We start from the raw sequence: 17,383 nt of genomic DNA on the forward strand, positions 1-17,383 counted from the left end.
TATTTGTCGTTCGATAAACATCGACAATTTCTCCCTCCTGACCATGCATTCTGACTAGACATCAAGAACTTTACGAAAGGTGTCGTAGTGATAGACCGCCCTAGACGGCTTGGTGGCAATTGGAGTTCGGTGATCACCCTAGATGACTTGTTGGTGACCCAACTCGGAGGTTGTCCACGGTCGTGAGGGATTCACTGCGCCGGAGAGGCAAAGGATCATCTTATAGTGAGCACTTGGTTCTTGCGAGGACCAAGGGGGAGTGATACCCTTGCACGGGTGCTCCAACGAGGACTAGGGAAGAGTGCTGACTCTTCGATACTTCAGGAAAAATGGGAGGAGTCTTCTTATCCCTACTTTACATTCCACATTTACTTCAAGCATTTTACTTCGTGTATTTGTTTAGTTGGTATTTGTTATAATGACTTAGAATTGTTGTCTATCTCATAGAATTTACTTATTGCTAGTAGTTTGGATGAAGTTGGGCTCATGCTTAGGTTTTAATTTTTGTTGGAATTTTAGAGAAGTCCAATTCCTCCCCTCTTGGGCATCATGATCCTTTCACTTCCTCTCCTTCTAAATTCTCTTTGACTTGTAAGGCTAGCAAAAGACACCTAATTGTGTGATGATTCTTGCGGGCTCTAAGCGATCCTCAAGATTGAGAAGAAGCACTTAACCGATCTAAGTGACCGTTTGAAAGAGGGAAAGGGTTGAAAAAAAACCCGGCCTACATGGCCTCCTCAACGGGGAGTAGATTCTTCAGAACCAAACCTCGAGAAACAAATCGCTCGTGTCTTTGTGTTAATCTTCCATTGCGATTTGATTCTTCCGCTCCCCTCTCTCCAAGTTCTCTTGCTTGCAATCATTTTGATTTAGCTCCTAAAGTTATCCATATTGATTGAGTAACTCATATAAAGAAGAACTATCTTACACATTCATTTTTTATTATTACTCGTTTTAACGCTAATCTCGGGTGAAGTTTATGTTCAAAGTTTATAATTTTCAGGTTTAAGCATTCCCCTCTAGGCGATTTCATTATCATGTGCAGTTCGAACAATGACTTGAGTATGCCCCTGTCATTCCACCAAGGTTTCAATTTGAAGTTGCTTGCTCATTTCTAAATGGATATCTGGCGTCTCGAATCGTCTTGTTTGACTATAGCCTGTCAATTGCTGACTCTGGTATGGTCGAACTCGAACATAAGTAGTAGTAGCTTATGTTGGGAAGAGAGGAATTGGAAATCACTTGCACCAAGCTTAAAAGAAAAGATCCAAGAAACCGAGTTGTTGTTGGGAACCGATTGTAATTTTGAGAGAATAACAATAGGACAACATATTCCCCTACTACTAATTTAAAGCAACAGTGTCCAATATGACGTATGTTTATTTCTTCGTATGAAAACCTTAGTAGGAGAGAGAAAGACGAGGAGTGGGTGGGAGGGAAGGACAGGGTGCAGGAGGAACCAGCAGACGCCGTGGTGGAAGCAGCAGCGACCACATTTCATTGTCTCCATGGATCGGTGTGTGGTGAAGCTATCAAACTGACTATAAATCATTTTCTGAGAGAATATAAATCAGTCTTGGCATGTCCGTTGCAAGCTCCTAGATATATGGAGTTGCTGGTAATGGCATGCACATTTTAATCACTAAAAATTACAATCTAAGCACTACAATACTGCTTATACTGCTACTGAACTGGTTAGCGTTAGTGAGGTCAGGTGGTGAATTATTGCTAACAGTTTACTCGCCAATGTTGTGTTTATTCAGCTCATCACATATCAAATTAGCATTAGGCAATGATGCTCCTTATCTAATTTTTTCCATTTCACTGCTTATTGTCATACACAATTATGTAGATCCTAACGAAACTGTGAAAATGGTTGTCTTAGGGAGAACTGTTTGAGGTGCTCAAGGATGATCTATATGCCTGAGTATGTTTGCGATGTTGCTTTCTCACTATTTTTAATAAAGATTTTCTTGCTATATGTTACATAAGAGTTGCTACTAGGAATTGGCTAGGACATTGTACACTCAGATATTGCAAGTAAGAAAATTTGCTCTAGCTAGTTAGTGCATTTTTGTTGGTCCTTTGAATATTGTACTTTGTTTTTTCTAGATGCATGCAGTATCATGTCATACAACATCTTGCCTGATTACAATGCTCGGAATCATCCTGACCTTTATTTGGATGCCCCCTGAGATGCAATGAGGTGGGATTCATGGAGGCGACTTATTATTCGTGAAACTAGGCACCGGGATCCTGACTTAGTGTGTCTTCAAGTAAGAATCCAGTTTCAATGATAGTGATGGCATTCACGCACTGCACTCTTTAACACTGTTGTCTGGAAGCTGGGAGGTAGATAGGTTTCAGGACATTGCTGTAGGAATGAAGAGCAGAGGTACGAAGGTATATTTTAGGTACATCACTTCCTTCTCAAAGACATTTCCTTTAAATATTTTTATGTTTCAGTTCTTCAGTGATAGTTCATGATCAGAGGCGAACTGGAGATACTAGAGATGGATGTGACATGTTTTGGAAGTCAAAACAGTATGGATGATGCATTGTCCTTTATTATATTCATTGATCCGAATAACATGGTATTTTCATTTCATCTTTTGTTTTTCAAATGTTTGTTACATCTGGTTCAGGAAGATAGTATCGACTACAGTCAATTCAATCTTCGAAATAATGTTGCTCAAATATGTGTTCTTAAGCTACACGGCTGCGCGATCTTGGTTCTCTGTCTTTCTACCATCTCCTCCATATATTGCTGTTGTGACTTCTCATGCTGGAGCAAACTCTCAACCTCTTTAACCTATATAAGAATACTTTACATCTTTTATTAGATGCTTCCTTAGTTGAACCGTAAACTCTTGAATTTATTATACAATGCGCTTACTCTTAGAAGTGTTGAAAGCTGACCCATTTTGATTTTTTTGGTGTTTTTTAGATTCCTCACTTGATTGTTTTATAAAATGTTTAGTAATTTCTTCCACGTGATCTTTTGCAGCTGACTTAATTTGTGTTATACGGTGTTCAAGTATAAGCTTATGCTTATCTGAATATTGTAATTTATCAGATATGTGCATCATTGTCTCCTCATTTCATCAATCTCCAGCCTTTGTCTAGTAAGCGTCTTCCCAATTTCTTTTCGCTGACTCACCTTGTGAAGATATGAATCTTCCAACTCCTTAATCTGCAAGGAGATTTTTGCCATTTTGGTCATACTGGACCTAATAAGTACTACCTTCATTTTCGAATATTTATCGCTCACTAATTTATTTTTAAACTAAAATACGACAGATAAAAAAGAACGGAGGGAGTAATTAATTAGGTGTGCTAGAAGTGTTTCAAAGGCAGTTGTATCCAATGATGTGAAGGTCTGTTTCTAATTTTTTACAAGGTGCAAATATTTTTCATACTCATCGGATGTATCAATTTACTGCATTTGTGAGATCTACAGTTTACTGCTTTGTTAATTTACAAGGTGCAAATACTATACTTGCATTTGTGAGATCTACAGTTTACTGCTTTGTTAATTTGGAATGTTTATTCGGTCCTCATCTTGCCAAAAGAATTTGCTAATGCTGGTTAGTTTGGCAAAAGTGTGATCTCACCTCACCGCAAATAAAAACAATTAGTGTAGTTTAGGAGATTTCAGTGTTAGTACCCATGTCGTTTTCATTCTAAAATTGTTTCACTCATCTGTGAGCCAATTTGCTTTTTTTCCTTTTCGATTGTCCCTGAACATTCACAGGATCTGATACGTTGGTGCTTGACATACAACCAATCAGAGAGGCCAGATGTACTAACCATAGCTCAAGATCCTTATCTTTATCTCTCATGTACAAAGAAGTAGCCACTACTCCGGATAACATTTTTGTGATGGTACCTGCTCATTTAATGACATACAACCAGAATTTAACTCCAAGGAATGCTTTATCCAATTTCAGCCTCATATAATAACAGTAGAATCTAGAGATGGCAATTTGACCCGTGGATTTGGATAACCGTCGGATATCTGACTCGACAGAGCCGGATATAGATACATTTTTTACCTGTGGATTAGACATGTATCCAATCTGAAGTTGGGCGGACATGGATTAGGATATTAACTTCCACCCGTGGTTTATTCGTTGGATATCTAAAATCGATCCATAGTTTATTTTATTTTTTGGTCTAGCACATATTACATAGCAAAGAGCAACCCTAACTCCATGAACCACATGTCTAATGCTCCCAATTCTCCACCGTTGGTCGCCCCTTCTAGCTTTGCGGGCTTCCTGCACGGTACCCCGTGCCCCTTCCAAGTCCCATAGGTCGCAGCACCACTGGTGGCTAGCCGGTGGTTGACCCTTGCAAGCTCCAGTGCCCCTAGCCATAGTATGTAGGCCCATAATAATTCTTTTATTAAGTTTTAAATTGTGTATGATGGTGAATTGAGAAGAAATTTGATTAATTATGCTATTGATTTTTTGAAAAATGATTGGGTCTGTCATATCCGCCGGATATCCAAAACCTGCCCGTAACCTGATGGGTACAGGTATTAATATAAATTTCTACTCATGGATATAGTTGCAGGTGGATATTGGTTGTAACCACGGATATAGTTGCGGGTGGATATTTGCAATATCCGATCCACATCAGACCTGTTGTCATCTCTAGTAGAATCTAAGAAAAGGAGAACCAACTAAGAAAAGGAGAACCAACCAAATCGTATATCATCCCCAACGTGCCCTCTAGACTTATTTCCTTCACAGGCATATGATAACTTAAATTATGTGTGCTCTTCGTCACTATGTGCCCTCAGATTTTTTTGCTCTCACCTGTTATTCTAATCCTTTTGGTATTAGTTTAGTTCTGTATTGATTGTTGTCAAAGAATCTGTTAGAGATTGAGATCGATAATATATGTGATATTCATTTTTATGTAATCGATATACATTTTATTGAATATGTTGTATGCCGTCTCAACACACACCCATCTAGTATGAATAAATTGTACTCTTTTTTCCTTATATGAGTTTTCATAGAAGTTTCTCATTTAAGGTTTTAACAAAACAATTCGTGTAACACAATCGGTGAGTTATGTATTATTTCTCCAATTTTTTCTCACCAGGTTCTATGGAATTTAGGACATATCTCGCAGCATAGGACCAAAGGGGTGTTGAGAAACTCTAGTAGGCCAAGAAGGCCCATATGGATTAGAAACCCTAATTCATATCTATAAACAGATGATGTACACAAAAATAACAGAACACCTTCCTTCATACTCTTGTCTACTTCATATTCTTGTCTACTTGTTTGTTAATATTATAGTTGAGACCCTTGGACTACAAGAGTCCTTAACAGCTGCTACTCTATAGCATGGAGGCTCGCTGGAGTGGTAGATGATGAGGCAGGACGCCATCCTGGTGCGCGTCGGGGAAGCTTTGCGAGCAGAGTCAGCACTTCACACTTCACAGAACGGATAAAGACAAGATCGCAGAGTTTACAACTGCATAAGAGTGGCCAGCGTGGCCACAAGGCCTTGCAGCTTAAGGGTACAATACAACAATAACTTATGAAAGAATTGTGTATAGCCTACATAGTAATCTACCACCTATAATAGCACAATCTCTGAACCCTTGCACAATTCGTCCACCCTCTTCCCCCTCTTACACATATTATGAAACAACAGAACTATTTTAATACAAAAGAATGAGTACATTCGACTACTACCTGGTATATGCCGCCTATTTACATTATGCTCTTTGCCACAATGGAACAAAAATATGCCTTTATGTTCCTTGTCAGAACTCTGGTTCGGACCATTCTTCCTAAACCTTTTGTTCACCGGCCGGTGCATCCTGGGAGAATCATTTTGGCAGAAAAAATGTTAATGAAAAAAAAGAACATCGCATGATATTTGAAAAGAGTAAGCATCACATTTGACTATTCATTTGATGTTCTGGTGCTGCAATTTATATCAAAGCATATATCTGACTGATATTAAAAGCGTCAAGTTAGCAAAGAAGAGAGCAACTTACTTCAAGGTGAATCTCCACAGGGAAGAGATTTATGGCGCTGGGATTGAAGGAGAATCTGTGAATTGTAAATACACAAAAACAGTTATGACAAATCAGTGCGAGTTGAATTTGGAAATAGAGCGTCACATACTCACATGTGGGCATGAACTAAGACAATGCTCTAGACTCTTATTAATTCAGTTGACCATTAAAGACTGGACAGAACCTCAAAACCGTGTCTAATTTACATGTCAAAGCTTATGTGATCCTTCTAAGGCAAGATGCAATGTGTAACATCAAGACATTTCTATATTGGCAAAGAAGCATTTCCACTTGCCCAGTGGGTGAGGTGCCACTCGAGGGGAAAATAAAGAATTGCTAAAGACCTATCTAAAAATTGTGAACCATATATAGTGTTAGAGTGAACTCCCTAACCAGTTCAACAAAAGCTTAAACTGTTGGGATAAGATTGGCAATCCATTTATACACTTCAACACTCTCACTCCCGTGAGTGTAAAGAGAAAGACGTAAACGTGAAAATAAATAGGTGAAAACACAAATTAAGCTTCTGTCAAGATTCGAACTCGAGACCTCTGGCTCTGATACCATGTTGGAGAGTAAAACTCTAACCCTAATGGTCAGGGAATATATTAACATATAGTCAAGACATGGGCCAAGGCCCATTATACACAAACACAATATGCTAACATATAGAACAAAAAATGATTACCCCCGTGACAGGACAAGGCGCCATGCATATGGGATAAAGAATTCCTCAGGGTGGCTTTCTTGCTCATATGTAAACCGCAACTGAGTAAACATCTGAAAAATAATTCAAAGTACATTGTCAGTCAATCTTATTGCCAGAATATCTTGCCATCATAAATACTCCCTCTGTCCAAAATTAAAATTCATTTTAGATAATTAATAGATTCATACAACACTTGATGTATGTGTTTTATGTGTCTAGATTCATCATCATCCATTTGAATATAGATATAAAAACCAAAAGCTAAAACGAATACTCCCTACGTTCTTTTTTAGTTGTCACGTTTTAGTTCAAAAATGAACTAGCGAGCAACAAATATTCGAGAACGGAGGTAGTACTATTTTGGACAGAGTGAGTACATAATTTTAAGCCAGAAGTAAAAGAAGATGAAACTAAAACCTTCATCCCTTCTCCGCGCCATGAACGGCAAGTTTTATTGATGACTTCAAGCACTTTATCCACGGACCATTCCCCATCTAATTGTTGCATGTCCATTCGACTATTGAAGAAATCCAATACCTATCAGACACTCAGAATATAATATGATGAGAATCTGGAAAATAGATTAATGTGTACTTATAAAAGTTGCAATAAACAATAACACATACAGTGTATATGTTCTCAAGCAGTTCATTAAAACGTGGATGATTTTTAAATGGCTCAAAAACCTCTTGTCGATGCAATACAGCATATACAACCTGTACAAAAATGTTAGAAGCAGTGCTAGTCCTGTCAAGTAAACTGAATTGCAGGCCAATACATACCTCGGGATTTCTGGGCAATGCATATGTAAGGATTGCATTGATTATTTCCAGAACAATTCTCAAGAAATCTGTATATATGTGAAGCTCTGTAGACTGCAAAAATAAACAATTATTTAGAAAAAGAAGAGAAAGATAAGCAATGGTGAAGATGACATCATGGAATAAAATAAAGGAAGACTACCATATCATCTGCGATGTTGTCTGCTTCCATCTGATCAGATATAACTTTCAGAGACTTGTCATTTTTCAACTCAGCTAGTTTGGCATACCTATTGCATGGTACATACAAACAAGCAAGATTACTTTAGGTTCAACTTGAAGTTAGCACTAACATAAAGTAAATAAATCAGGGAAAAGAGTAAAGGCTAGCATACTTGCGAGAAAGCATGTCAAAGAGACTAACTAGCCTTTGTGATGCATAAGCACTCAGCCTATGCACATGCGGAGCCATATTTGCTAAAATTGCAAGACAGTTTGTGTGAAGGTAGACATCCTGCAAGTGTATATAATCTTATCATTAAACAGTTAGCACTACAAATAATGTTGCACACAGTACAAACTATAGCAGTAAATAGCAGCAAAGTTCAAAAGGCAGTTTCCAATTGGTGATCAGGAACCTAGTTTCTATTTTCTGTACAAAACAACGAAGATTCTGATACCTACTCTTAGCTTGGAGAGGTTGTACTTGATGGTCTGAATTAGTATTACAACCATCAAAGATCCCATAGAAGTTTGATGCATCAGGCGTTCATGGTACCAAGGAACACCAGGAAGCACCTGGAGCAGCACATTATATTATTAACAGTTTTACAAATAAACAAATTAAGAAGTCAACTAGTTTCCTTACCAATTTGTGCACACTAGCATTGAAGGTTGAATCTTGACTGAGGATCAGGAGAATAATCAACAGCATGTAAATCTGATTTGAAGTCTTCCTTGATGCATTATATAGCGTTTCCAAGATAGGCATCAACTATTAAAATAAATGACAGAAGAAGTTAGCATGCATCAGTAAGAATCTATATTAGAGAATAGACAGTTATTATCATGTAATTAGATAAAAAAACAATCAGTTTTTTAACCTTTTTTATGCTGAGTGATATCAGCACATAAGTATCTATTAACAAAATAAAGTATAATTATTATTAACAAACTAAATGTCAGTTCATGAAAGCAAAAGGATGAAAGAAAAATAAGCACATCGTGCACATGCTACTAATCAAAATCATAATAAATGCTAATATACACTAATTGCAAAGAAAGGATTTAAAAGATGCAGATGTTTTATTAATCCAAACATATCCCAGTCAAACCTAAATGTCCATTGCTCCAGGCAACAATGATTAGATATAACATGTGTAGAATTATGAAGTGCTTGATATATTGCAACAATGTTCTTCGGGAGGGGTCGACGTTCGAGCGTCAACAATCGGCGAGGGCGACACAACAAAAGAGCACCAGCAGGTCGACCTTCTTGCTTCTTTGATCGTCCGGATGTCGAGGAGCCCCGCCAGGGAGGCCGACAGCAGCGCACGCGTTTTGCGCCGGTCATGGTGTCCGCGCACGCGGCAAAATAGAAGGGGTACGCCGGATCCGGCCGGGAAGACGCGATCCGGCCAAAGGGACGGCAGATCGAGTCGGGAAGGTCGCAAGCAACAGGGAATCCGACCGGGAAGGCCGCAGCAGCGACGGATCCAACGAAGGAGATGAAGGGGTGGGCAGCGGGTCGGGTCCAGCCGGGCAAGGGCCTGCGTTGGTCCTGGCAGGTGGTTTCACGACGGCGAAGAAAGAAGCTAGATAAGTTAGCGCTGCTGGGTGTCGACGCGGGCAGTTAGGAGGTGGCCAGCACGATGAGGAGAGCACGAGCAAGGGTGTCGACGGAGGACGCAACGGAGAGGGAGAAGGCAGTGGTGGGCAGAGGCCTGCTGCGGCGGCGGGCAGTGACGCGCAGGAAGGCCGAGGAGGGCGCTGCGCGTGGGGGCGGCTGGCGGATGGGGTCGAAGCCGTGCGCCAGGACCACCGGCCTGGTCACGCGCTGGGGCCTGCGCACCGAGGATTGCCGGCCTACGCCCACACCGCCGGGGGGGGGCGCCGCGCCCGCCTTAGCCACCGTCACCGGCTGCTGAGGGAGGAGGAGCTTGGAGGCTGGGAGGAGGGAGGACACCCCCGCGGGAGGGAAGGTTGAGCCTCCCAAGGGCAGCGACGCAGGAGGCGGCTGTTGGGGTTGGAGCAGCAAGCGGCTGCTAGAAACCCTAACCCTAACCTAGTCTAATACCATGTAGAATTATGAAGGTGCTTGATATATTGATAGGAGATGGGGTATGCGAAAAGGGCCTCTAGCCTAACGGTTAAGGACTTCCGAGTAGCACCTCCAAGTCCTGGGTTCAATTCCTATCGGGAGCGAATTTTCAGGCTTGGTTAAAAAAATTCCCTCGTTGTGCCCCATCCGCTCTCGGGTTGCGATGTCCTGTGCGCCACCCTCCGGTTGGGCCGTTGCAGAGTGGACAGTTGACGCCGGCCCATTAGTGATGGGGGCCAGGGTTTGGGGATTTTCTCGGTCGGGACCATTGTTTCGGTCTCTTCTTATATGGAATACCGGGAGGGCGGTCTTTCCCTCCCCGACCGAGTTTTTTTTAGGAGATGGGGTACAATATATAGACTCACAACCCTAACCCTAATGGGCCGGCAGCCCAACAGTGGTGCCAGCCCACACACACAGTCTAACAACGTGAATAGGGATGAAAACGAATTCTTATTCGGATATCAATTTTTTTTATCTTTTCCCTTTGGTTGTGAATAAATAGGATATAGAATCTGCTATGCAAATTTTTATTCTTGTTTTTAACATTGAGCTTGTAAAGATTTATATAAGGTAAATCTCAAATTTATCGTATACCTTCTCAAATAATGGATATAAAATTCGAATACGGGTACAGATACTTCTTCGCATTTATTGTTGTAGGGAGCAAATCATAGTCACAAAGTTCCCGGGTCGATAGGGTCAAGGGACGTGGTACCAAGGTTTTAAAGTCGGCTAGTCGACTCTAGTCGCCTGAGCACCGATAAGGTGACTAATCGTGATTAGTCGTCGATTTGCTCGATTAGTCGAGTCTAGTCGACTCCTAGTCGTCCTATAGATGTCCACCTATAACAGGACCATATGTGTGTGTGTATATCAATATATATGAATATATATATAGATAGTTGTAGCTGCCTAGCTGGACTGCAGAACTGCATGAACTGTACCAGTGCCACCGCCATCGTTCTGGGGTTGGGGCAACACAGATTCTGGGAAGATGACTTCAACATTATTACGCCGCCTCATATTCTCGTATACAGTGGCACAACAATCAAGTGAAGCGCAACTCAAGAGGAGGTCAAGGCAGGCACAATACTGCTCAGTAAGTGAACAGAGAATACTGAACAACCAAAATATCAGAGCAATTACCGCCTGAAGAGGTCCTCATCTTGGTCTCTGAATTCTAAACAGAGAAGTGGTCGCCTACTCGCCTATTCAGCCGCTAAACAGACAACAGAGGAGGACGGGAGCGCGTTGGAGTGGGGCCTCTGCAGACTACAGTCGTCGCGCGATGGAGGGGGCACAGCTGCTGCTCGAGCTGAGGGCCGCCAGAGCACAACAGGGCGGCAGGAGAGAGAGGGCGGCGACGATGAAGGGGCGACGACGCTGGAGAAGGGGTGGCTGCGCTGGGAAAGAGCGAACGCGCAAGTGCAACTGTGTATATCGTATTGGTACAGGCAAGGGCATAGGGCAAAACAATGTTTGTGTTGTGTACAGATGGTGGGCCGACCCACATAATAGAGGTCGGATTAGTGGCCCAAAATAGGCATAACTAGTCAACCATAACCCCTAGTCGGCAACTAGGACGACTAATCGCTACCTAGTTGCTCTAGTCGAGTCGGAGACCCTAATCGAGCTCGGACTAGCGATAAGGCCGACTAATCGCGACTAATCACGATTAGTCGGCCGACTTTAAAACCTTGCATGGTACTCTACCTGTGAGAGTTTTCTACATGGTAGAAACAAAAATGACCCTACGTACCTAGGTCGGGAACGACGTTTTCTGGTTGAGGGTTGCTACCACTATACCCGTTTCTTGTCACTATGGTGCAAATAATGCATAAAACAATTTATGCAAATTTTATTTTCATTTGTAATAATGTGCTTCATAACATAAGAAAAAAACGGTATAAAATTTTATGCACATCTATATAAAATATTAAATTTATCCTAACAGTTCAGATACCCACTTTCATCCCTAAAGGCGAACAAAAACATACCAAAGTATCCAAGTCTGTTCGAACCAAGACGTATTCCTGAAAGTCACAGTTCCCATGGACCAAAGAATAGAGCAACAGAACTGGGATCTCATCATTTAAGAATCTGTAAGGAACAAAGATAATATAAACTAATGAAGAATACTGTAAGAATATTTTTCTTGTAGAAGATAGATTGAGTATCATGGAATATGATAAAAAAAACATTTATGATTGATCCAAAATCCAAATTATAATAGACCCTAGACAAGCCCTGAAACACACCACAATATAAATGTAACGTATTAACTGCAAAGAAGTGTAGATCAATTTTTAACCATCAAAACTCGTGACACAATTCTATCAGAAGATAAATACTTAATGCTCCCTCCGTTCTTTTTTATTTGTCGCATTTTAGTTGAAAAATGAAGTGAACTAGCGAACGACAAATATTCGAGAACGGAGGTAGTATTATTTATAATCTATCTGTTTTGTTTTTTCAAAGGAAAATGGAACATTGCCGTTATAATTTTATAACGAACACAACTATTTTGAAATTTGACATGCAGCTAATGAATTAAAATATGAGCAGTATTTTAAGGATCAGCAGATGATCATTTCTCACCTTCCAAGAGCATCAAACAACAATGCAAAAGACAACCTGACAACAGGTCCATTTTGAGCATTTCCTTCAACATCAGCACGATCATCTACATAATGATTCGTTTCTGTAACTATTAGAGAGCTATATTAGTGCCACAGTCTATCTAGTATTGCTGAATCTTACATTGAATGTCCTTAGCACTGTTTAATGCCTTGCAATAAGGGTTATCATGAAAAACTGGAGCATCCTTGTCATTGGTATTTGAGTCCATCGTGTATACGTTGTTGGTTGGAATGGACTCATTAGTTGAAAAGCACTTTCGGTAGTGGATCATGATAAGCAGAACAAGTAAACTGTTATCTGCCAATTGACTTGTCGCACCCTCAGGAGTTGAGCTTACAAGGTAGTTGAAAGTATAATATGGCAATAAGACGACATTTGCTGCAGAACAAGATAAGATAGTACCTTAGTAGAGACTAAGAATTATAAGGATGACCCATTGGCTAAAAATAAAATGATACAAGAACTTTCTATCTAAGATGACCCATTGGCTGAGTATATAGGGAAGAATACTGCCATAAAGATTACAGCATGACAGGGAGTCCAACTCAGGTACAACTACCTTAACTGATTCATGTTCTAACTCTGCTATCTCTGGGATAGATCAAACTTGATTCTATCATATCTTTAATTAGAGTCGGTTAAGATCTTCCTTTATTATAGAACAGAACAACAGTGTGGACCCCTGATCTGATATGGTTGTAGCCTGATATCCAAGCACGTTCTATTCTAACAATCTCATAATAGATTGATCGTAAAAAATAATATTCTAGCATCATCTGACCTAAAATGATTAAATGAACATTATAACTTCTAACTAACATACTGTGAGGAACAAGGGTCGGACAATATGATTATATGATTCTTGTAGAGCACAAGAAGAACATCAACTAAAACCATCATGAGAGGTATAAAAAACTGAAAGGCTGTTGACATATTCTAAATATATTTAAGCTTAACATAGGAGGGGACATATTCCTCAGGACATTGACATGACACACATCATGAAGATAATATAGTGACTCAAATTCATAGAAACAATGTTGCTGAAGAAAAGGATCCACATTACCAGCTGCTGAGCCAACTCGCTGCAGAACACCAGGCCTAGCATCATCAGAGAAAACAGGGTGCGAAGCATTTAGAGGAAGTTTCGGTCGTGTTACAAAATTGAGCAACAATTTCTGCACTACTGAAGCCACTATGGAGCTGTCCTGCAGATGAAACAGGCCACATGGAGATACACTTCAAATTTTATCCCAAGAATGTCTGGAAATAAATTATCATATATGATGTGCCACTAGTTTCAGCTTTTTACCTGAAGCATAGCTGCATCAATGAAAGGATGCACATCCTTTGGTTCTGGAGATGGTCCAGAACATAACTGAGTTGACATAAGAACTAGCATCAAGTTCAGGAGTTCATGATGTAGGTAGCATGACTCCGGACTTAATACAGTACAAAATAACAGTTAGATCAAGTATAAATATAACATACATGAAAACAGGAAACATTAATATATAGAAGTGATGAATAAGATACCTTACACCCACACTACCAATATATTCCAGCACACCTCTTATCAGAAAATACTCCACAGTGTTTTCTTCAAGGGTCAACGGAAGTTGGAACATCAAAGATCATAAGAGTTATGGCCAATTCATTCGTATATCAATATAGATATTGGAGCTTACAGAAGAAGCACGCTTTGCAACAGACCGGACACAGAAAACCTTACTGGATGTGGATCATCAATTACCTGCAGGAAAGTTTTCCAACCCCTTCTCACTCCTGTCAATGACAAGGCATAGCTCTTGCCAACTGTCGGTTTTTGCGTTTTCAATGATGAACTTGAGAAATATGGATGATATGTATGCCGCATTGATCGCCCTCCGATATACGACAGAAGATACAGAAGTTGTTGATGTGCACTCTTGCAAGCACCAAACCAAATGGATCAAAATCTTTGCAAGATGCTTTGTTTGGTAGTTATTCTCGGCTGCAGATGCACATAACTAAGACCCATAAGCATAGATAATTACGAGTTAAATATATTTGAAAATCCAAACATATAAATGTTAAAGCAGAGCATCAAGCGAACTAAAGTGGGAGTTCGAAACAGTATGCAGTGTATCGCCATTGCATTGGCACATCAGCAAGGTCACTAATTACTGGGGGCATGAAGCACAATCGTTGGTCTCAAGTGGTTCAAACCACAAGCATTTGACACCATGAATTACAAAACCAATCATCAATTATACAGTAGTTCGCAGTGTTTCCATCAAATGTCCAAAATTAGCGCTAGACAGCTAGCACTTAATGTTCAGTTTTAATCATCACTTCCCTTCTCCTCAAGCGGTCAGTTACCAAAAACGGGGATTGCACATTTTACTCGCTGAGCTAGTTCAAGTAAAAATAAACCCGGTCAGTTCAAGTAAAAACAAACACAGTTTACGAACATGCCAATATAGCATAATTTGCAACAAAATCAAGGCCAGGCTAGGCTCGGAGTAATTAGGAACATGCCTCACCGATTCCAACAAGCCAGCATGAAATTCGCCAGAACGGCAACTAAACCCCGCAGGATCCCCATCATAAAATAAACACACAGAAACCTCAAAATCCGCAGAAATCGACACCTAAAAAAAACTCCCAACGACACAATCAGCGTAGCCAACATGCCATAAACGCCCTGCCAATCTAGCGGTTCGCCTCAAAGACGTGAACCCACCGCGCGGTGCAAACGACGATCCCCAGCCACACAAACCACATGATCATGATCCGCATTACCCCACAGATCAAAACACTCAAAGGAAGGGGGGAGTAAAAACATCTGACGCGACAGCACAAGGAAGCAATCAGCACAGCCGCGAAATTTCCTCAGGTTGGACGTGGATCTCGAGGGATGGTACTCACCGAAGGCGTGGCACGCCTGCAGCACGCGGTCGCGCGGCCACTGCAGGGTGAGGGGCAGCTCGAGCAGCTGCTTCCAGAACTCGGAGGAGATTGGGTAGGCCTTCTCGCCGACCAGCGCCGTGAACATCTGCTCCGCCGCGCTGGGCGACGGCGCCGCGCCTGCCGCGCCCAGCCTCGGCGTCGACGGCGCCGCGCCCATTGGATCTGAGCCTACGAGTAGGAGGCCCCGGGCCCTAGGGTTTGACGTGAGCGAGGACTGGGCGAGAGGAAATGGCCGGCCAAGTAGAGTCGAGACGAAGCGAAGGTTTTAAACGGGAGAAAGGGAGCGTGGAGACTTCGGGCGGAAGGGAAGGGAAGGGAATGAGGTCGGGTACGACGTGCGAGCGTAGCGACTAGTCGGTGCGTTGGGTTTGAGGAGGTTTTGATCGGACTACGAAATGAGGGAAATAGCCAATTCCGTGTCCAAGCTCAAGGAGGACGTCTCATATCTATCCAAGTTATATTCCTTCTCATCTTCATACTTATATATATATTAATATAGGATTCATCTTATACTCATAAACATTCAAGTATTGGGTCAACATTCTCTACAAGAAAAACATTATCACATTATAATTTATATGATATTAACAGTTATACGACATCCACCAACAATACATTACCAATAAATTTGACATCAGACAAGAAAAACATTGTTTAATCATACAAAACAGCAAAAACGAGGTGACACATATACCGTCACCGTCTAGGTTTGGGAGGATTGGTTTTTAAAAGGATTACAAGAGGTAGGGTTAGTTCTTGTACTTATTGTCTGTTAGACTACACATCTAATTTACTGAGTGAATATTACCCTAGGTAATCGAGTTTAGACCATACTCATACTCGCTTATCCGATGGTTGAGGATTTTATCCCATATTTATACTCATGGAGATTTTTTCCATACTCTGACCCTAATATGTAATTCCTCACGAGTTAACAGTATGGGGTCCCTATTAACTTCTTGTTAGCAGTTTCTAGAAGGTTCTGGAATAGGCAGAGGAAGAAGAAGAGATAACTTGGAAGAGGGAAAATATTTGTGTTCTGTGTTATTTCTTAACCCTCTCAGATGTGTCTCAGCATATCTATCTATATGATTCATTACAGCCAGGCTCTGTCAACACGCACGGCCCAACAATTACACGGCCCACTGCGGCCCGAGATATTTAGTATTTGGACGTCTTTCACGTGCTCCCTTTCCCGCCCCTTGCCGGTCCATCGGAACAGCTGACACAGACGTTGTCTTCTCCGCTTGCTCCCTTGCTACATGGTCGTCATTGCTCGCATTCCCCCTTGCTTGAGCAGCCGCTTGCCCCAAAGTTGGCACCTCCGGAAACCTGGCACATAGTTCTTCTGTGTCTTCCCATGTAGCCAAGGCTATGTCTAGGCCGGACCAGCGCACCTTAACTTGAACGATCAATTCTCCGCCTCTGGTAATCATCCTGCGTTGTAGAATCTACTGAGGTACCTGAAGACGTATAGTATCATGAGGTAAATGAGGCACATCAACATGATTACGACCCACCACTATCTTCAGTTGAGACACATGAACGACTGGATGCATAGCACTTGACTCAAGTAACTGAAGATACCAATACACTCCAAGACTTTGAATGGACCAAAGAACCGAAAGGAAAGCTTGTTGTTGGATCGCTTAGCCATAGATGATTGAATATAAGGCTGCAACTTCAAGTACACCATGTCACTGACTGCAAATTCATGTTCGGGGCGCTGCTTGTGTGTCTGCCGCTTCATACGCGTCTGAGCGCGCAGGAGATGCAATTTGATGACCTTTGTCTTGATCTCACGCTCCTGTAACCATTCGCCCAAGTCAGCTGGGGCGACTGCATTATCACCTGTTATCAAATTCTTTTCTATTGTCACTTCTAATCTTCTTGATCTTGCAATCAAATTCATTTTGAGCCTTCTTGGCAAACTTCTTAAATATAGATGCAAC

The 17,383-nt window shown here is 41.3% G+C and overlaps 1 protein-coding gene across 1 annotated transcript; it reads right to left on the bottom strand.

The window, feature by feature from the left end:
• Positions 1-5,535: 5,535 nt before the first annotated feature.
• Positions 5,536-15,823, bottom strand: LOC100382102 (dyggve-melchior-clausen syndrome protein). Its single transcript, NM_001174863.1, has 18 exons — positions 15,390-15,823; positions 14,233-14,472; positions 14,016-14,079; positions 13,792-13,921; positions 13,546-13,687; positions 12,600-12,857; positions 12,438-12,522; positions 11,837-11,939; positions 8,385-8,510; positions 8,201-8,314; positions 7,912-8,030; positions 7,719-7,806; positions 7,538-7,630; positions 7,382-7,471; positions 7,173-7,292; positions 6,735-6,826; positions 6,026-6,080; positions 5,536-5,845 (listed from the first exon to the last, which is right to left on the bottom strand). The coding sequence occupies exons 1-18, from the start codon at positions 15,586-15,588 to the stop codon at positions 5,816-5,818; spliced, it is 2,148 nt and encodes a 715-aa protein (NP_001168334.1). The 5' UTR covers positions 15,589-15,823; the 3' UTR covers positions 5,536-5,815.
• Positions 15,824-17,383: the final 1,560 nt, after the last annotated feature.

Source organism: Zea mays, chromosome 3 (assembly GCF_902167145.1).
Source record: "Zea mays cultivar B73 chromosome 3, Zm-B73-REFERENCE-NAM-5.0, whole genome shotgun sequence".
In the NCBI taxonomy this organism is placed as follows: domain Eukaryota; kingdom Viridiplantae; phylum Streptophyta; class Magnoliopsida; order Poales; family Poaceae; genus Zea; species Zea mays.

Bases quoted from the DNA above. Each gene is read 5' to 3' on its own strand.
- LOC100382102 (NM_001174863.1), bottom strand. From the start codon at position 15,588: ATGGGCGCGGCGCCGTCGACGCCGAGGCTGGGCGCGGCAGGCGCGGCG. The intron at 11,940-12,437 runs GTGAGAAATGAT...TGTTCCTTACAG, and splicing joins TTGTTTGATGCTCTTGGAAG to ATTCTTAAATGATGAGATCC. The intron at 8,511-11,836 runs GTATGTTTTTGT...TTATTTTAATAG, and splicing joins GAACAGACTTGGATACTTTG to TTGATGCCTATCTTGGAAAC.